This window comes from Panthera leo, chromosome A2, assembly GCF_018350215.1.
Source record: "Panthera leo isolate Ple1 chromosome A2, P.leo_Ple1_pat1.1, whole genome shotgun sequence".
Lineage (NCBI taxonomy): Eukaryota > Metazoa > Chordata > Mammalia > Carnivora > Felidae > Panthera > Panthera leo.
Window position 1 is genome coordinate 7,646,174 of NC_056680.1, and position 20,813 is coordinate 7,666,986.

At 46.5% G+C, this 20,813-nt stretch overlaps 1 protein-coding gene across 6 annotated transcripts in view; it reads right to left on the reverse strand.

The window, feature by feature from the left end:
• Positions 1 to 20,813, reverse strand: part of DNMT1 (DNA methyltransferase 1) — a 47,192-nt gene that overhangs the window by 22,291 nt on the left and 4,088 nt on the right. For 4 of the 6 annotated variants that reach the window (XM_042928374.1, XM_042928373.1, XM_042928375.1 and 1 more), the window contains 11 exons: positions 15,437 to 15,473; positions 14,084 to 14,191; positions 13,671 to 13,890; positions 12,955 to 13,030; positions 11,376 to 11,451; positions 7,393 to 7,427; positions 6,931 to 7,015; positions 5,039 to 5,073; positions 3,937 to 4,021; positions 2,017 to 2,051; positions 1,457 to 1,538 (listed from right to left, as the gene is read on the reverse strand). In XM_042928374.1, coding sequence (XP_042784308.1) covers positions 1,457 to 1,538; positions 2,017 to 2,051; positions 3,937 to 4,021; positions 5,039 to 5,073; positions 6,931 to 7,015; positions 7,393 to 7,427; positions 11,376 to 11,451; positions 12,955 to 13,030; positions 13,671 to 13,890; positions 14,084 to 14,191; positions 15,437 to 15,473 — 874 coding nt within the window. Of the gene's footprint in view, positions 1 to 1,456; positions 1,539 to 2,016; positions 2,052 to 3,936; positions 4,022 to 5,038; positions 5,074 to 6,930; positions 7,016 to 7,392; positions 7,428 to 11,375; positions 11,452 to 12,954; positions 13,031 to 13,670; positions 13,891 to 14,083; positions 14,192 to 15,436; positions 15,474 to 19,555; positions 19,680 to 20,813 lie in introns of those variants that run through there. The other 2 variants (XM_042928377.1, XM_042928378.1) reach the window with 2 other exon arrangements.

Consider the following 20,813-nt stretch of genomic DNA (forward strand, 5'->3'; position numbering starts at 1 on the left):
ATATACACAGTTATCACAAAACCTAGTCAGAGGCAGAGAGGAAGAGAGTCAAAGGACCAGTGAGGTCCAAGCCATCTCCAGTGTCTAGAGTCTTCTATTCAAAATTCTTATAACTAAAGACTTCCTTAAGAGACTCCTAACAAAAACCATTAAAAAAAAAAAAAAAAAAAGCTTAGCTTACCCGTACAAGCAGTACCTCAAGGCAAATAAACAACTGATGAGGGGTCTATGGACTGAATTAAGTCCCTCTAAAGTTCATGTTGAAGCCCTAACCCCGAATGTGGCTGTATTTGGAGAAGAGGCTTTTAAGGAGGTGACCAAGGTTCTAAGGGTGGCCCTAATCCAACAGGGCTGGTGTCCTCTTCAGAAGGGGAAGGGACACCAGGCTCCCTCTTCTCCCTCCACACTCACACAGGAAAGAGCCTGGGAGGACGCAGTGAGAAGGCAGCCGTCGGCAAGCCAGGAAGAAAGGCCTCACCAGGAACTAACCCTGGCGGCACTCTGATCTTGGACTCTGAGTCTCCAGAACTGTGGAAAAATAAACGTCTGTTGTTTAAACCACCCAGAGTGCACCACTGGATTAGTCTACCATTAAAAAAAGAGGAAACTTCTTTCTAGGGTTATGTTCGGCGAATGAAGGAATGAGAGAACTGTGGACTATCACCACTTTGCAGCTCCCAGTGAAACAGATTTAAGAAATGACTGTTACAAACATTAGGTGAGAAGCAGAGAGACGCTTTACAATGGATGGATCAGTCTTAACACCATAAATAGACAACTGTGCCTTCCGGTGTGACATGACAGGAAGCACCTGGCACCCCCTCAGAGTCCACTGGGCAACAAAGGACCTGCATCTGGTCGAGCCCCCAGACCTAACCATCAGTCTGTAGGAGACAGGGCTGGAGAGAGGTTTAACTCAAGGGAGGTGCAAACAAAACACCAGGACCCAGAAACTCTATGGGTAAGCCAGTTCCCTTCATAAATTGCAAGGCAGATGAGGGGGTAAGACTCTGGAGGAGACAGGACAAACAGAAACCAAATTCACTGTATAGGCCTTGTTTGGGTCCCGATTCAGAGTCCCCGTTGTTTCTTTTTTCTAGGCAGGGAAATCTGAACAGACTAGACCTTGACATTGTATTAATGATGACCTTGTGGGGATATTTAAGAAGAGAGTCCTTTTACAGGAAGTTCTTGTGTAACTGTCTCAGTAATGTCAGGGATTTGTTCAGCATCACCCAGGGGTGAGGGAGGCTGGGAGAACAGGCAGGGACCGACTCAAACACTTGGCCATGAGCGGAGAGCTGTTGCAGGCCGATGAGAACACGAGGCCCTCTGCCCTATTCGGCCTACTTCGGGGTATGCTCGAATGTGTCCAGAACCAAAAGTTTACTTAAAAAAAAAAAAAAAAAGTCACTTTGGGATGTAGGAAACAAAGGATTAAAAAACAAGAGCTTACCTTTTCATCCTCATCTTTTTCTTCAGAAACTTGTGGTTTTACTCTTTCAGGTTCTTTTTCTTCAGGTCTCCGTTTGGCAGCTCTGTTAGGTAAATAAACATATGCCAGATCTTTGCTCAGAATAACCCTATTGCCAACTCACATCGAAAACAAAAACTAATGCCTCCATACTGAAAAGCAAAATATTCAGAATATATCTGGGTAAGATTCTTTCTTCCGATCCAATAAAGAAAGCCCCTTGTCACGGTGGCTCTAAAAGGAGCACTGATAAGTTGTCTGAACTCCAAAAGCAGCCCCCATGACCCCTCCAATGCGGGCCAAGCGAGAAGTGCCGGGAGGGAAGGGACCCACAAGACGTGCAGGGGTGGCACGGCCACCCAAGTGGCAGAGGAGGCCCAGCTTAGTCTCTTATCCAACCCCGCCCGAGCGGATCCAGTCTTCTGAGCACATCAGCACCTCCGTGTAAACCTCTACATCAGCACCGATCTCTAGAATGGTAATTTCAGTAACGAAAATTACACAAAGCACAGCACAAAGGCACAAGCATTTCAACCACTTACAGATCTTTGGGTTGACTTCTGGGTCTCCTTTCATCCTGCGAGGGTGAAACAGGGGTGGAGAGAGATAGAGGGGAAAAGTTAGTTTCTGAGAAAAGAGCAAGACCAAACTGAAAGTACCCATTAATGATCACAGCGCCGTGAAGCTGGAGAACAGGAACTACACAGGCCTACAGGGTACAGAGGAGACTTCACATTAACTCCATTCCCTAACCCCCTACAAGCAAGAGTTGGCCAGGACTGGGCAGGTGGTTTCTATAAAGAGCCAGAAAACATTCTCAGATTTTGTAAGGCTCGTGGTCTGTGTCACAAGTACTCAATCCCACCATTATAACATAAAAGCAACCAGAGAAAACACAGAAGTGAAAAGGCACGACTGTGTTCCAAAAAAATTTATAAAAATGGGCAAAAGGCCAGATTTGGGCCATAATTTGCCAACTCTGTCCCAGAAAACCTCATTGTAAAAGGGATTATACCCATGTACCTTAAGTTGGCCAAATGCCTATACTTCCATTTGTCATCTGGTCAGAGGTAAAGATGTCATAAAGAAAGGTATCGGGACAGCAGGAAAAACAAGGACAAAACTTAGCAATCTAGCATGGAAAATTAAGAAATAAAAGAATTCCCAACTCCGTCACCAACTCCTTGTTATATATAAACAATCTAGTGTCTTCTGAGCTTAAATAACTTTCTGATAAATTTATTGAGCTTATCTTCATAGATTAACAAGTCTGTTAGGTTTATTAAAATAGGAGAGCCGGGGCGCCTGGGTGGCTCAGTCAGTTGGGCGTCCGACTTCAGCTCAGGTCATGATCTCACGGTCTGTGAGCTCGAGGCCCGCGTCGGGCTCTGTGCTGACAGCTCAGAGCCTGGAGCCTGTTTCAGATTCTGTGTCTCCCTCTCTCTCTCTGCCCCTCCCCTGTTCATGCTCTGTCTCTGTCTCAAAAATAAATAAACGTAAAAAAAAAAAAAAAAAATAGGAGAGCCAACAATATTAGAAAGGGTCAAATGTTTGATCCTTCCATCTCTTTCTACCATGAGGCAAGAGCTCCCGCCAGTTTCTGTCTGCAGAGAATGAGTGGTCTGACACCATCACTAGGATCTCTGTAGGGGGCCTGGCAGGGATTCCAGGCAAGTGCCGACAGCAAGATAAGCAATATCTGGACAGAAAAGGTGAGAGACAGTTAAGATGGCAGAGCATGCTGGAGGCGACACCAAAAGGGTCAAACGCCACGGAACAAGAATGGATGCCTGTCGCCAGCCAGGTCAGAAGTAAGGAAGTGCATGACCCAGCAAGTCCGTGACCATGGGCTCCACCATCTAAATCTCAAGAGACAGAAAAACCAGACGATCCTGGGATTATCCCAGTTGGACTTCTCTTAGACAGGGACCACGCGGCTTATAGAGCTGGGGAGTCCCGTGCTGCGGCCCCCCAGTGCCCGAACCTCCCCTCCCTGGAGTTCAGTCAGCGGGACCGCCCTGCAGATGACCTTGCCATCCTGCACTTATACGAAGGCCCAGCCCCACTCCATGCATAAAGTTGCAGAGTTTAAGTATGTTCACTTAGCTGAACGGGGGAGGCTGGCAGGACGGGGAGACCTAGACTCGGAACTTAGGAGGCTGGCAGAGCAACACAGGTGTGGCTGGCGCGTCCGAGGGGAGGATCAAGTGCAGCCAAACGCGCACACACCTTCGTCAAGGTGCACACAGGCCCTGTCCACCGTTACAGGGAAGCAGACCACTGTACACACAGACACGAGACAACCACCAACCCCTATGAGGGGGATTAGGGAACTTTCCCAGAGTCGCCCCGTGGGGAGGTAGGGCTGGATTTGAACCCAGAGCCCTGCCCCACACCATGTGTCCCGACCAAATGGGAATAGAAGAAAAGTGGAATTTAAGAAGCAAAGATTCAGTCTTTACCCTCTCGTCTCCTTCATCCGTTTCGGCCTGCACTCCTGTTCTTCCTTCTCGGTCCAGCTCCTCCTTCGACTTCAGTTTAGGTGTTCTGTCACACAAAACCGGACGCATCCACGCAATCAGTTCGGGGAGGCGGACACCACTGCAAGCACCCCCAGTGATGGCTTACAGTCTCCTCCCCGGACCCAGAGCATGGACTGCCTTTCCCAGCTGAAGGGCAAGTCTTCCCTATAGGAAGCCCGAAAGCCATTTATTACTCCAGAACTTATGATCTTCAGAGATGCCATCAACACTTCATATAAATGAAACAAACAGCTTAAATGAACAGTTTAAAACAAAATAACCTCCCCCCCCACACACACACACACAAATAGGACTCCATCGATTTCCTGTAACCTGATGGGAATTCTGCCCACAGAGGCAGAAGGCAAGTGTCTGGCCCAGAGCTGGACCCCGTGTGGGTTCACGACAGCCGGTCGGATGTGTAACCTGCATCAGTAACCGTGGAAAGCTGACTAGCCACACGGGATCTTCACTTCCGGGCTCTGCCCCTCCGTTTGGGTGCTCTGCCCACCCCTAGACACAGGCCCGGTCTCGACATTTCCTCCAGCCAACTGGATGCCAACAGAGACTTGAAGTGCTCTTGACCTCTGCCCTCACACTCCGCCACCGCCACAAAAGCACGCCCGGGCTGGCCAGGTCGTCCCCATCATCTCCACCAAGCCTGGCCAAGATCAGTCAACAGACACCAGGAGGCAGACTTGCAAGCTCAGTAAATGAGGTCTTAAGCCACTGACTGAGCTTCAGCAACCATAATTACCCGGCATCCTCACAGCCAACGGGGGAGGAACGCAGCAGCTCATTTGATGCCCTTTCTCACCACCTCACAAACTATGTGTTGAATGACCACCACTGAGGAAGGGCCTCAGGTCAAGATCAGCTGAGCTCAGCCTTCACTCCGGTACTCCGACCTTCCCCAAGTGGAACCACCCACACACATAGAACTTACGTACCTAATGCTCTGCCTAACCCATTATTTTTACCAGAACACTTATTTTAGCGATTTTCACACTAGGAAGTACAAAGGCATGTTAACTATACTTACGGTTCTTTGGTTTGACTTCTGAGCCTCTTTTCTTCCTAAGAAGGGGGTAAAAAAGAAACTAGTTAATTTTCCCCCATTTAGCCCTGATCTTTCCATTGTTCTATGGAAACAATACCTAAACTGATCCTACAGTCTAGCTGGTGGGAGTAAATACGACCTATCTTCAAGATAGCAAGGTTTTTTGTTTTTTGTTTTTTTTTGGGGGGGGGGTGGTAAGTAAGCAGGAAGTTGCAGGATCTAAGAGTTCTGTAATCTAAGTGCTTTGCCCCCAAACCCCTCTATCACACGTCATGAGTACGTGTGGACGACCTCACAGACAACTGGCTAACAGAACTAGGAATCTATAATAAAAGCATGAAACAGGATGGCCCACTCTCAGCAAGTGCTCCGCCTCAAACACTGATGACGATCGTTCTGAACCCAAGTTTAAAAGAGCTAAACACACCTTTGTGGAAAAGGTCCCGAGTGAATTCGGCCTCAAACTCCACATTTTGTGAAGAGACCACAAGGGTTAGTGATGTTAAGAGAAGAAACACACTGAAGACCCATCTACTGCAAGAAGAGGTACTGGGAGTCTGACCACAGGCAAGGAATTTCAATCCTGCCCAACGCGCCCTGAGGGCAGTTGAGCAAGCCCACTAGAACTGCCTGTTCCCAAATGAGCTGGAGTATAACTGCTATCTAACTAGTATCAGGGTAGGAGAGGTGATCGATTAAAGGCTAGCTTTATACCAAATGGTTCTTCAAGAATGGTCACTCAGTTGATCCCCAACTAGAGCAATAACAGACACCCATCCTTTACCCTCCATTCAAGTTTGTAAGAAACTTCTAGATATTTTGAGAGAGAGAGAGAGAGAGAGAGAGAGAGAGAGAGAGAGGCACATGCATGCGGGGGAGGGACAGAGAGAGAGAGGGAGAGAATCTTAAGCAAGCTCCATGCTCAGCACAGAGCCCAACTTGGGGTTCAGTCTCATGAACCATGAGATCATGACCTGAGCCGAATTCAGGAGTCAGACACTGAACCACCTGAACCAGCCAGACGCCCCAAAACAGGACCCAATGTTGCCCTGTTGCCAGTGGCTGCCCAACGTTAGCCCTTCTGTCATATAGGACAACACTGTCCAATGGTAAGCTTCCCATTATCAAACCCCCATTCCCTCCCCTATCCTCTCCTCGAGGGGGTTCAGGTGGCACATCGGTCTTTCACAGAACCTTAAATTCGGATTGTACAAAGAAACTGGAGGTCTGAGGCAGACCTGGGGAGATCTGGTCTGATCGCCATGAAGAATGCAACTTTAGGGCCACCTGGGTGGCTCGGTTGGCTGAGTGGCTGATTCTTGATTTCAGGTCAGGTCATAATCTCACAGCTGGGGAGATCAAGCCCCACGTGGGCTCTGTGCTGACAGCGTGGAACCTGACTGGGATTCTCTCTCTGCCCCTCCCCTGCTCGCATGCTTGCTCTCTTTCAAAATAAATAAACTTAAAAAAAAAAAAAAAAAGAATGCAACTTTATATCTGGATGATGCTATAGAATTTCAGCACCCCTTGTGTTTGAAAGTCAGATTCCCACAAAGACTTGGTGAGCAAGGGAGGCAGATGGGCAGGGGCACAGACTGAAGTTCTGTCACTGATGGAATAGCAGAAGGTCCAGCTGCTCCCCAAGCCTAACGCAGTGTCCTTATCACGAAAGCCACACAACCCCCCTTCTGGGTAGAGAATCACAGAAAAAGAAGTCTGAAAAGCATTTTGACTAAAGTCAAGGTCATTTTGATCAGGAGAGAAAGTCCTTTTGTTCCTACATGTGGCCCCCCTCCCAGTGACCCCCTTCCTGAAACCGAACAGGGACTCCAAGTAAAGTACAATGGACAAACTCGGATGTGACCAGGCTTTACTTTTTCGTCTCTTTCCTCCTCTTCTTCCATGTGTGTTCCAGGTCCTACTCTCTCCGGTTCTTCTGCAGGGAGCGGTCTAGCAACTCTGTCAAGCAAAGTAACACACACCCCAAGGGTGACTTTCCCCAACCCCTCCCCTGCCAGCAGTTTTCCTAAGGTCCTCCTCTTCCTACCCCAGAGAGCAATCTCCATCTCAGAGGCCCTGAAAGGCACATACTACTTTAATATTTAATCAGACCTTTAAATCTGGTTCTGACAATGGCCGGTTCCCCTCAATTCATTCTTTGCAATGAGAATTCTACATGAATTAAAGGCTAATAATCTGACCCCAAATTCAGCATTCTTGAGCCATCTATGGTCGCCATGGCAACTCACAATAAAGCTCTTTAAAACTTTGCAGAAAAGTAATTTCAGTAATGAAGATTGCACATTGTACAGAACAGGTATATTAATCGTTCTTACTGTTCTCTGGATGTAACTCTCCGCCTCTTTTCCTCCTGTGTGGAGAGAAGGAAGACAAGAACGTTCATTTCAAAGAAGATCAACATGAAAAGCATGAGTGACAGTATTAAATACATTTGGCACAGTTAAAAATGGGGGCGGGGGCTGGGTTTAAGGGAAAGATCCGGGTAATAAGCATCAGTCTGGTAGTGCCGTCCCACTACCCTCAAAACGAAGGAGGCCCAGGAGTTGGCCCAGCACATGCCCGCGTACCAGAGGTTTCCAGTGACGCTCTATAAAAGAATCAAAGATCCTCCACCCCCAGTCAGGAAGTCTTTAATATTAGGAAAAAACAAAATAGTAATTTGGGATTCACAGCAGGAAGTGAGGACACTAGCTCTTCCCGGACGAATACCCTGGTGTACCATTTCACACTGTCTGCCGTCTCCAGGGTATCTACGTGTATTTAAGAGGGATAGATATATTGCAGTGACGAAACAGATCTGGATCCTGTTTGGGGTAGAGGTTACAAGACTCCATACACGTGAGTGCATATACACACATGCGAAAACTGGTAAAATCTGAATAAAGTCTAGATTGTACAGCGAGGTCACTTTCCTGGTTTTGCTGAGGTATTACAGTTCTAGATGTTACCATTGGAGAAATTTAGGGAAGTACACAGAACCTTGTTGTATTCTATTATAGGCAACACATACACAAACATCTGTGGTATATGTAGGTGCATAGATGGAAAATTCTGCCTCCAGGCTGCCTTCAGACTGGATCTACACCAGCTCTTCCCTGAGTCTCCAGCCTGTTGGCCTGTCCTGCATGCTTTAGTCTTGCCAGCCTTAACCGCAGGAGCCAAGTTTAAAATTAATCTTACACATACATCTTGTCTCTCTAGAGAACTCTAATGGTAGATTTCATACTAAGTCTCTTTCTCGCTCTCTCTCAGACAACATAGAGGAAACTGATAAATCCTTGCCTCTTCCCCACTCTGGAAGGTCAGGAGGAAGGGAGATCTATGCACCAAACATCCTTTTATACTATTTAGAAGTTTTACTAAATGCATGTAATACCCATTTTTAAAACATAATAAGTTCTCGTAACTTTAAATGGACTAAAAAAGATGATCCCTGTATGAGGACTTATGTGACAAAACTATCTGACACTGCTGGCTGGATACACCAAGTCTTATCTAGCATATTGTGACAATGTTCTTACAAGCCTTCATAAACAAAGCCTCCCAGGCCTCACACAAACTGCCAGTGAAATGGCAGGTTTCTTGAAAAGCCAGATGAAAAGGGTACACGAGCCTTCTAAAAGGTTAGGGTGCAAGAAACCACTCTAAAACAGGTACATGTGGAAGAGAGCTATTGATATTACAAGATCAAGCCTGTTCTGTCTGGAATGCTTTCTCCTAAGAGACAAGAGACTTGGCCACTGATCTGAATACATGGTTCCCTCTGTGCCTCAGTTTCCTACTTAAAAGCAGGTAACCTAAACTTAACTATAGACATCAGAATAAAGGTCATGGACAGTAACATGTGGTTTCTTTTTTTTTTTTTTTTTTTAATGTTTTTTTTTTTAATGTTTATTTTATTTTTGAGACAGAGAGAGAGCATGAACAGGGGAGGGGCAGAGAGAGAGGGAGACACAGAATCCGAAACGGGCTCCAGGCTCCGAGCTGTCAGCACAGAGCCCGACGCGGGGCTTGAACTCGTGGACCGTGAGATCATGACCTGAGCCGAAGTCGGCCGCTTAACCGACTGAGCCACCCAGGTGCCCCTACATGTGGTTTCTAAAAACAGAATCCATGGGTCTTACAACAGGTTGTCAAGCCTACCTCAAGGAGAGTGGTAGCCCAGTGACACTTGATACCCCTTAGCCCAGTGCTTCTCAGCCAGAGTAATTTTACCCCTCCCCCCAATTTGGAAGTGTCTGACGATGATTTTTGGTGGTGACAACTGAGAGGGGAGAGGGGGATTACTACTGGTACCTAGAGAGTAGAGGTCGGGATGCTGCTACATGCTATAAACCACAGGACCGCCCCACCGCCTCCACAGCAAAGGATTATCTAGCCCCAAAAGTCAGTAATGCCACGGTCGCTCTATCAGTAGCAGTAAGGCATTTACTACCCACACATAAACCTACAGACTTCCCTTCAACGTACATAGCTAATCCTGCAGCAAAATCAAAAAGAAAATTGATGTGCGACCATCTGGTATTATCTAGGTTTGGGCCTCAAGTCACAAGGGAAAGTACCATCACAGACTAACATCTTCTGTATCAAAGACACTTCAGTAAGCCACTGGTTTTCTAACCTATGAGGTCTAAGTAGCATTATTACACTACATATAGCAACTCTAATGCTCTACTATTAGACAAGTTGGATGTGGAAAAGGAGCTAAGGACGGCAGAAGCAAATGCTTTATTTTTTTTTTTTAATTTTTTTTTTAAAATGTTTATTTAAATGTCACGTAATGTTTAAGTTTTATTAAACTTAATAAAGAGACAGGGCATGAATGGGGGAGGGGCAGAGAGAGAGGGAGACACAGAATCGGAAGCAGGCTTCAGGCTCTGAGCCGTCAGCCCAGAGCCCGACGCGGGGCTCGAACTCACGAACCGTGAGATCGTGACCTGAGCCGAAGTCGGACGCTCAACCGACTGAGCCACCCAGGCGCCCCAGAAGCAAATGCTTTAAACATGTCACAGCTCGGGGTGCCTGGGTGGCTCGGTCAGTTAAGCACCCGACTCTGGATTTTGGCTCAGGTCATGATCTCAGTTTGTCAGATCGAGCCCCACATTGGGCTCTGCACTGATAACACAGAGCCTGCTTGGGATTCTCCCTCTCTCCTGCTCTCTACCCCCTCCCTGCTCTCAGTCTCTCAAAATTAATTAATTAATTGATTGATTAAAGTTTTGGGGGCACCTGGATGACTCAGTTGGTTAAGCATCCGACTCTTGAGCTTGGCTCCAGGTCACGATCTCGTGGTTTGTGAGTTCAACCTCTGCATCGGGCTCTACGCTGACAGTGCAGAGCCTGCTTGGGATTCCCTCTCCCCCCTCACTCTCTGCCCTCCTTCACTCTCTCTCAAAAATAAACATTTGGGGCACCTAGGTGGCTCACTTGGTTAAGCATCCAACTCTTGGTTTCAGCTCAAGTCATGATCTCATGGTTCATGGATTCAAGCCCCAAGTCAGGCTCCGCAGCAGGCAGCGCATATCCTGCTTAGGATTCTCTCTCTTTCTCTCTGCTCCTACCCGGCTCACACTTTTTGTCTCTCTCAAAAATAAATAAACTTAAGGAAAATAAGTAGCACCCGGGTGGCTCAGTTGGTTCGGTGTCCGACTCTTGATTTTAGCTAGGGTCATGGTCTTGTGGTTTGTGAGTTCGAGCCCCGTGTCAGGCTGTTCTGGCAGTGCAGAGCCTGCTTGGAATTCTCTCTATGCCCCTCCCCTGCTCTCTCTCTCTCTCTCTCTCTCAAAATAAGAAAACTTTAAAAAAAATACATTTTTTTAAAAAAGCTTTAAAAAATAAACAGGGGTGCCTGGGTTGCTCAGTCGGTTGAGCATCTGACTCTTGGTTTCAGCTCAGGTCATGATCTCACGGTTCCTGGGTTCGAGCCCGCATCAGGCTCTGCGTGGACAGCATGCAGCCTGCTTGGGATTCACTTTCTCCTCTCCATCTCTCTCAAAATAAATAAGCCCAAAGAATAAAATGTCACAGTTGATGGCCAATCTTGTCAGCTAGAGAAGTAAGAAAGCAGACACAGGAAGTAACAGACTCTGAAGTTATGGGGCTGCCTTGTGAGTAGCAGGGGCCTGTGGAGCCCTCAGGCCTAACTGTGACATACTTCATACTACCCAGGTCCAGGGACAGGTCCTAACACCTTCTTGGTCACTTCAAGTCCATTTAGATAGGTCAAGTGTAAAGTCAGGGCTACCAGCAAAATACCAAAAGAAGGCAGAGTGAAGAAACTTGATAATGTCAGCCCTACCTGGTCTTTTTCTTCCTCAACATGATCATCCGATTTCGCTTTTTCACGCTCTTCCTCAGGTTTCCGTTTGGCAGGGCTGACACAGACAGGAAAGCCGACCGTTAGCTTCACCAGACCCTAGACCTCCACCAGGCATGAGAGGACTTGTATTCCTCCCTACCAAAGGCGGCCTCTTTAAGACAGACTCAGGGCATGGGTGCCTTCTTCCCTCCAAGGAAATGCCCTCACTGCCAGGATATCGAAAGAGGCTTTAACTCTTGAGTGACGGGTTAGAAGCGCACCACTTTGCAAACCTAAGAAATCATGGAGCTAGACATTGATCAACAGCTGCTGGCATCACAGAAGAGACATCACATGCCTCTGATGGAAAGACGGCACCATCTGTGAAGAAGTCTCAGAAAATGATAGAGCTGGAATCTGATCCAACTTCTAAACCTAACTACCAGTTTACGAGAAACAAGACAAGGAAGACATTAACCACCAAAGGATGCAGTCAGCGAGACCTAGAAACTCTATTGGACAAGTGAACTAATTTCTTCAAATAAATGGCAAGAAAAAAGGAATCTATAATTTGAAGGGCTTAAAAACAAATCAAGTAAACACAATTTGCCACACATGGGAAAATACAAACACTGGTTACATACTTGATAGTAAGGAATTGTTATGCTTTATAAAGTATGAAAATATTAGAGTTAGTCTTTTTAAAAAGATAAAACATGTTTGCTAAACATTAGTAATTCTAGAAAAATATGAATAAAAGGTTAAAAAAATATTTTATCATCTAGAAATCTACATTTCTGAGATGGGTTTCAAATGACATCTGAGGAGGTGTCTGGGTGGCTCATTCAGTTAAGCATCTGACTTCGGCCCAAGTCATGATCTCACAGTTCATGAGTTCAAGCCCCGCATTGGGCTCTGTGCTGACAGCTCAGAGCCTGAGGCCTACTTCGGATTCGGTCTCTCTTCCTCTCTCTCTCTGCACCTCCCCCACTCATGCTCTGTCTCTCTCACTCTCAAAAATCAATAAACATTAAAAAAAAATTCAAAGGACATATCTGAGATGGGTTTCAAAGCAATCCAGCTGGGGGAGAGTTTACAGACGAAAAGATGGCCAGCTGATAACTATGGCCACTGGGGGACAGGTACTTGGTGTTCATTTTACTGTCCTGGCTAGTTTTGTGTATATTTGAAGGTTCCTATAAGAGTAAGTAGACAGGAGGTCTTGAGAAATGCTCTTCGTGAATATTTAATTAAAAAAACTGCAAGATGAAAACCTATGCAATGTGGAAGTCAGAATTGCTAAATTAGGGGCACCTGGGTGGCTCAATCAGCTAAGTGTCCAACTCTCGATTTTGGTTTAGGTCATAATCTCATCGAGCCTCACATCAGGCTCTGCAGACAGCATGGAGCCTGCTCAGGATTCTAGCTCTCCTTCTCTCACTCTGTCCCTCCCCCACTGTCTCTAAATAAAACTTAAAAAAAAAAAAAAAATTGCTACATTATACCCTAATTCCATTCCTGTTTTACCAGAAACAGTTGGCCCCAAGAAAAGGCGGTGGTCGATTCATTATATACTGACCCCCTTGAGAAATGAGATAGGATGGTGGTCTGCCTGGTAGTTTGCCTTGTAATCCTGGGGCTAGATGAAACTTCAGCTGTTTAAAGAAAAAAGAAACAAAAAAAGCCACTATGAATAAAAAAGTTCACAGAAAAGGTGCAGTTCTTTGGCATTACCAAGATAGCACAGAGAATCAGGTTCTGAAGATTAAGTACCCTTCTCTTGTTCTAACCAGGAACAGTCTTGATAAAGGTAGCAATTAGCACCTGCCAGTTTGCTGAGCCATGTTACTGGAGCTCTTATTGGAGGGGCCAGACCCTGAACCAGACAAGGAAACAAACTCTCAGATCATCAAAAGATAAAGTGGCCAAGAACCCAACCTGCACTCAAGTCCCATGCTCTTTGAGTTTTAAAAATTCCAGAAGAGTTACTTTGACTACAAATTGGGAAGGAGTCTATACATTTAGCTTCAATAGGCATAGAACTTAGAAACAATAATATTAATAACTCCTGTTACCTTATACAGCATGAGTTTAGCTGTTTTGGGATCTAATGCTCGATATTTGGTTAAAGAAAAAAAACTGAAGAAGTACAGCATATACATCTAAGCTAGTTAGGAGGTATAGACAAGAAACAAACCAGGAAGTACCGCCCCAGGGGACCTATGGCTCCAAGTCTGGTACCGTGTAAGGGGACAGCCAGTCTCCACCAAGATGAAAGGAGTCAAGGGGTCTTACACTTTGTCTCTCCGTCCGATTTGCTTCTTCTGGGTGTGTAAAGTTTGGAAACAGGCTTGGGGGATTTGTTTTCCTCTGCCATTCCCACTCTGCGGTCCTCACCACTTGTCTGGCTCCCGTTTTCTAGACATCCATTCACTTCCCGACTGAGAGCATGAGCTCCATTCTCCAAGGATAAATCTTTATTTAAAAGGGATTTGACTTTAGCCAGGTAGCCCTCCTATAGCAGGAAAGGATAATTTAAGTAGCAGTGAATGCAAACACGTGGCAATAAGAGAATAAGGAAACACGCATTTCCTTTATAACTATTGGGTAACAGGGAGAGCTGGGGAGGATTCTGCCTCCCTGGTCACACAGGAGTTAACACGGGAGGGGATGTTTCCTAGACGCCAGGATGTCAAGAAGTGACTTACCTCTGATAATTCTTCTTTATGTAATTTGGTTTCCAAGTCACATAACTGATTCTTTATTTCTGTTTGCAGAAATTCATGCAAGAGATTCAATTTCTCCTTCACACATTCCTAAGGGAAGAATATAGGTTTACATGTCCTCAAACACCCGAGTTACTAACTAATGGACTAATACACAGATAATTAAGCTGCCTGATCACAAAATAACCGAATGGCAGGAAATGCTGATTCAGCCTTAAAAAACTGAATATTCACAAGACACGTTTGTGATGGTACAATGTGATCTTAACAAATGTATCTCCAGAGTGGTGAAAAATGAAAGGCTAGATGTGGGACAGAGACCTAGAACAGTGTTTTAGGAAAAACTGCACTTTTGAGGAATAAGACCAGGATAAGTTACAATTCAGAACTGATGGTGTGGAACCTAGACTGGGAAACTTGTCAATGAGTTACCAAAAATGAACCAAATCAGCAGCACATTAAGAATAGTATCTAGGTTGGGGCGCCTGGGTGGCTCGGTCGGTTAAGCGTCCGACTTCGGCTCGGGTCATGATCTCGCGGTCCGTGAGTTCGAGCCCCGCATCGGGCTCTGTGCTGACAGCTCAGAGCCTGGAGCCTGTTTCGGATTCTGTGTCTCCCTCTCTCTCTGCCCCTCCCCTGTTCATGCTCTGTCTCTCTCTGTCTCAAAAATAAATAAACGTTAAAAAAAATTAAAAAAAAAAAATTTAAAAAAAAAAAAAAAAAAAAAAAAAAAAAAAGAATAGTATCTAGGGGCGCCTGGGTGGCTCAGTCGGTGAAGCGTCCGACTTCAGCTCAGGTCATGATCTCGCGGTTCATGAGCTCAAGCCCCGCATCGGGCTCTGTGCTGACAGCTCAGAGCCTGGAGCCTGTTTCAGATTCTGTGTCTCCCTCTCTCTCTGACCCTCCCCCATTCATGCTCTCTCTCTGTCTCAAAAATAAATAAACGTTAAAAAAAAATTTTAAGAAAAAGAATATTTAGGTTATCCTTGAAACTATGGGGATAAGCCAACTCCAACTCAAACTTTTTATGAGCCACAGGGGCACCTGGGTGGCTCATTCAGTTGAGTGTCTGACTTTGGCTCAGGTCATGATCTCCTGGTTCAGGAGTTCAAGCCCCACATCAAGCTCTGTGCTGACAGCTCAGAGCCTGGAGCCCGTTTTGGATTCTCTGTCTCTGTCTGTCCCTTTCCCACTTGGGTGCTCTTGTGTGCACGCTCTCTCTCTCTCTCTCTCTCTCTCTCTCAAAAACAAACGTACGTGAAAAAAAAAATGCTTGAGGCACAAAGTGTCTGTCAAATAATCACATTTGGTAATAAAATTTAAGGTGGGGATTACCTTTTCTGTAAGGCTATCTCTTTCCAAATCTTTGAGCCTGTGGGAAGAAAACAGGGGAGAAAGAAAGGCTGTTAAGCAACTTTGTTTACTTTAAGAATTAATACCACAGTTTTAAAGAACTTTGGAAATAAACTGGATATATATGAGTGTTAGAAAATATATATATATGTGGTGGTTTTCTCCTCCTCCTGAGGTCCTCAAGTCCTGCTAGAATGCCTACAAAGTCATTAAGAAGGCACATGCAACCTGAAGGAGGTCCGCCTCTTTAGTTTTTCAGTTTTTCTTCTTCACTTTTTCTGAAGGTGAGGGGCTAGAGGAGTTTGAGAGAACAGGTGCTATTTCCAAAGGAACTGGGACAGTGGAAGCAGCCCGCACAGTTGGGGTCCTCCTGTTCACTGACTTACAGGTGGTCTCCCTCTAGTTCTTCTGGCAAGACCCCAAGGAAGGGCACACCACAGGGTGGCCAGCGTTGGAGTGAGTAGACCCAGGCCACAAGATGCTGTGGGGAACAGCCAGCTAACATTCCCAAAGGCTGGGGGGATGTGGGGAGGGGGGGTAGGCAGCATTCTAATGAGGAATGTAAGCACTGGGGAAGTAAAGGCATCTGGGGCAGCAGGGGCGCCCACACTCAGAGGCAACAGATGGGAGTGAGAAGACTGGCTGGCACCTCACCAAAGATCTCTTCGTTTCGAGTGTCTGTACCTAATCTCTTAGGAGTGCACACTGGTCAGGAGTTTGGCTAGAAAAGCACAACCTGATTTGATTATTGAGGATTAGCGTCTTGCCTTTTTTTTGGGCGGGGGGGGTGGGGGGTGGGGGGTGGGCAGTGGCAGGAGAGAAGAGGAAAGGAGCAAGAGCAGAAGACACCAAGGAAAGAGAGAGGAAGAAACAAGCTGTGGTTCCTAGCCCGGGTGCCAGCTGTAGACATGGGAGGAGAACAGGTCTAACCAGCTTGGTTAGCATCTGTCACTGGAGAAGAAGTACCCTGTGCAGGGACCAGGCCTTCATCATCTCTGAACCCTCCCACTCAGCACCTGTACAGATGGCATAACCCGTTATCTATCACCAGCTGAAAGGGCAAGAACAGGGCTCTCCCAGGCTGGTGTTTCCAAGGGCAAATGCGAGCAGCAAAACCAGGAATGCAAGCAACAGGCTTTGCTGGACTAAGGTCATACAGTGGCTGCTCCAAGTGCATGCGGACCCCGCCTCTAGCCTTGATCCCCAACACATCTATGGGTCCCTGTTATGCCAAGCCCTATTCCAGGCAATGAGTCGGGTAACTGGATGCAGGGACTGCCGGGCAGGGACCTCCTGACCTGGGTGGGTCAGGAAAGGTCTTTCTATAGTATAGACAAGACTGACTGCAGATATGGTGACAGTATATACTATATATATTATACACACACACACACACACACACACACACACACACACACACACTCCTTGCATGTAACCCCTTCCAGGCCAAGTCATTCTACTTTCTTTTTTTTTTTTAATATGAAATTTATTGTCAAATTGGTTTCCATACAACACCCAGTGCTCATCCCAACAGGTGCCCTCCTCAATGCCCATCACCCACCTTTCCCTCCCTCTCACCCCCCATCAACCCTCAGTTTATTCTCCGTTTTTAAGAGTCTCTTATGGTTTGGCTCTCTCCCTCTCTAACTTTTTTTTTTTTTTAACGTTTATTTATTTTTGAGAGAGAGAGAGACAGAGCATGAACGGGGGAGGGTCAGAGAGAGGGAGACACAGAATCTGAAACAGGCTCCAGGCTCTGAGCTGTCAGCACAGAGCCCGACGCGGGGCTCGAACTCACAGACCGCGAGATCATGACCTGAGCCAAAGTCGGCCGCTTAACCGACTGAGCCACCCAGGCGCCCCTCTAACCCCTTAACCCCTGAGCCACCCAGGCGCCCCTTTTTTCCTTCCCCTCCCCCATGGTCTTCTGTTAGGTTTCTCAGGATCCACATAAGAGTGAAAACGTATGGTATCTGTCTTTCTCTGTATGACTTATTTCACTTAGCATCACACTCTCCAGTTCCATCCATGTTGCTACAAAAGGCCATAATTCATTCTTTCTGATTGCCAAGTAGTATTCCATTATGCATATAAACCACAATTTCTTTATCCATTCATCAGTTGATGGACATTTAGGCTCTTTCCATCATTTGGCTATTGTTGAAAGTGCTGCTATAAACATTGGGGTACAAGTGCCCCTATGCATCAGCACTCCTGTATCCCTTAGGTAAATTCCTAGCAGTGCTATTGCTGGGTCACAGGGTAGATCTTAAAAATTTTTAATTTTTTGAGGAACCTCCACACTGTTTTCCAGAGTGGCTGTACCAGTTTGCATTCCCAAGTCACTCCACTTTCAAAGTAACCCAGGTTCTGGGAGAGCCACATGAGAATAGCTACACAACACTGTATGCACAGCCAGAGGTACACATCCCGCTACAGGAATGGAACATTGGACTTCCCAGTCATCCCACTCACAAAACTGTGGCAACACACAGCCCCTTGATCCTCAAGTCAGGCATTAAGAACAATGCTCAGCTGCCTGTGAAGCCCATCAAAGTACCCTCTTCACCAATGCTGACAACCCCTACATCTGGGCACGAGACAGATCTGTGGGTCTAAATGCTGTTGACCTCTCCTATGAACTGGGATTGTCTAGCTTGGCAGAGAAAAACCAAAAAATCTTCAGAATACCAAAAATGTCATGCCCTGCGAAGACTGGATTTAACCTGTCTGGCCCCAGAGAGGAAGGTTAAGAGCCCAGGGCAGGCACTGAGGAGCCAGAGTGTGGCAAGGAGGAAGCTGGTCAGCGCACCTCCCCTGACACCCAGGCTTTCACCGGAGAGTCCATCCCTTCCCCGGCAAAACCGATGACGCCACCACACATCTGCTTTACATTCAGGGCCGGAGGATCGGAAAGACGTGAAGGACCAGGTAGAATACTCAGAACGGCAGCCATGTTATGAGATAAAACTTTAGGTCCCTTCCAGCCCAAGATCCCATGATTCATTTCTAGTTGCTTCCCTCATGCAGTAGTCCTAGAAGGGAAATAAAAACATATCCAGGTCCCTGGGTGGCTCAGTCAGCTAAGCGTCCAGCTACTGACTTTGGTTCAGGTTGTGATCTCACGGTTCAGGAGATCGAGCCCCACGTCGGGCTCCACGCTGACAGAGTGGAACCTGCTTGAGACTTTCTCTCTCCCTCTTTCTCTGTCCTTCCCCTGCTTGCATAAGCACACTCGTAAATAAACAAATACATTTTAAAAACGTGTATCAACAACGGAAGGAATAAAGCAAATACAGTTCTGAGGGCTTCTGAAGAGCAAAGGTCTAAGAACACCATCAGGAAGGACTGGCCCAGGGGAGTGGAGAGGGCTCAGTGGGAACGGAGCAGGGAGACCTGCCCAAACAGGGAGCTGGCTCAGGGTACACCCAAGAAACCCACACAAGTCAGGCTAGTGCCAGTCTGAGGGAGGTAGGCAACACCAGGCTAAAAAACTGATGTTCTTCCATAGTTACACCACTGAAGGAACCATGGGGGGAGGAGGAACCCAAGACATCAGAGCCATGTTTTAAGAAAATTAATCTGGCAAAAATACATGATGTAGATTAGACAGGAAGAGATTACAAGATGTTAAATCACTCCCTAACACCCTGAAACTAGAAATGCTGGTCTGAAACAGGATTTAGCAGCAGGAATGGAGAGCACGCTAGTGAAGTTACAAGAGGCAGAATTAACGGGAGTTTTGTAACTGTCTACGTGGCAGTCGGGGTAGGGCCATCTGAGACAGTATCTGTGGTAGGCAGGATAGTGACCCCTCCCAAGAGAGATGTCCATGCCCTAATCCCCCAGAACCTATTAATATGTTCTCTTACCTGGCAAAAGGGACTCTGCAGATGTGATTAAGGTTAGAGCCTTTGAGATGGGCAGATTATCCTGGATTAGCCAGGTGGGCCCAAACTAATCACTTAAATCCTTAAAAGCAGAAAAAAATCCCAGCTGCATTTCGAAAGATGTGACTACAGAAGGTTCAGAGAGAGATGTGACAGGAGAACCGGCTTTAAATATGGGAGGAAGTGGGCCATGAGCCAAAGGATACATCACCTCCAGAAGCTGGGCATGGTTAGAGCCAGCAAGAGAAGAACGACCTCAGTCTTACAACCGCAAGGAACTGAATTCTGCCAACTTGAAAGAGGAAGCAACAGATTCTCCCCTAGAGCCTGCAAGAAAGGAATGCAGCCTGTGGACACTTTTGCATCCAGGGAGACCCAAACCAGATTTCAGACCTATAGAACTGTTAAAACAGATGTATGGGTTATTTAAGCCACTGAGATAACTAGTTATGGCTGCAACTGAAAACGAATACTGTATCAGAAATTCAGGACATTTTGGTAGGGAAAAAGTAAAAAGGCCAGGAGTTTGAGGAGTGATGGTTCAATGAATAGCAGCTCTCTAGATGGCTATTCAGCAGCTAGAGATTAAAAGAGGCTCTCCTGAGAGAGATATCAAAACTGGATGTAGTCCTGTCCTGCTGACAGGCCCAACTGCTACACGGAAGTCCTAGGACTAGGGGAGCCTGGGTGGCTCAGTCGGTTAAACAGCCAACTTCGGCTCAGGTCATGATCTCAAGGTTTGTGGGTTCGAGCCCTGCGTCAGGCTCTGTGCTGACAGCTCAGAGCCTGGAACCTGCTTCAGATTCTGTGTCTCCCTCTTTCTCTGCCCCTCCCCTTTTCGCACGCTGTCTCTCTCTCCCTCTCAAAAGTAAATAAACATTAAAAAACAAATTAAGGGGTGCCTGGGTGGCGCAGTTGGTTGGGTGACCAACTTCCGCTCAGGTCATCATCTCGTGGTTTGAGTTCGAGCCCCGCGTCGAGCTCTGTGCTGACAGCTCAGAGCCTGGAGCCTGTTTCAGATTCTGTGTCTCCCCCTCTCTCTACCCCTCCTCTGCTCACGCTGTGTGTGTCTCTGTCTCTCGATAATAAATAAATGTTAAAAAATAAAATCATTTAAATAAATAAATAAGTAACAACAACAACAACAAAGTCCTAGGACTAGAAGAGATAAGGGTCCAAGAATGAAAGAAAAATGATTAAGGGGGTTGGGGGGGGGGGGGGGGGGGATTGATGAAGAAAGAGCATCCCTGGTAGTAAACAGCATCACAAAAGCCAAGGATAGAAAGGATTAAAAAGCAAGATACTGAGAGATGAAAAAGGATAGATCACCACCTCAATCCTTAATAGAAGAATGCCTGATCAAGGGTAGAACTGGGGGTGCCTGGGTGACTCAGTGGGTTAAGCGTCCGACTCTTGATTTCGGCTCAGGTCATGATCTTGCGGTTCAGGAGATCAAGCCCCGCATCAGG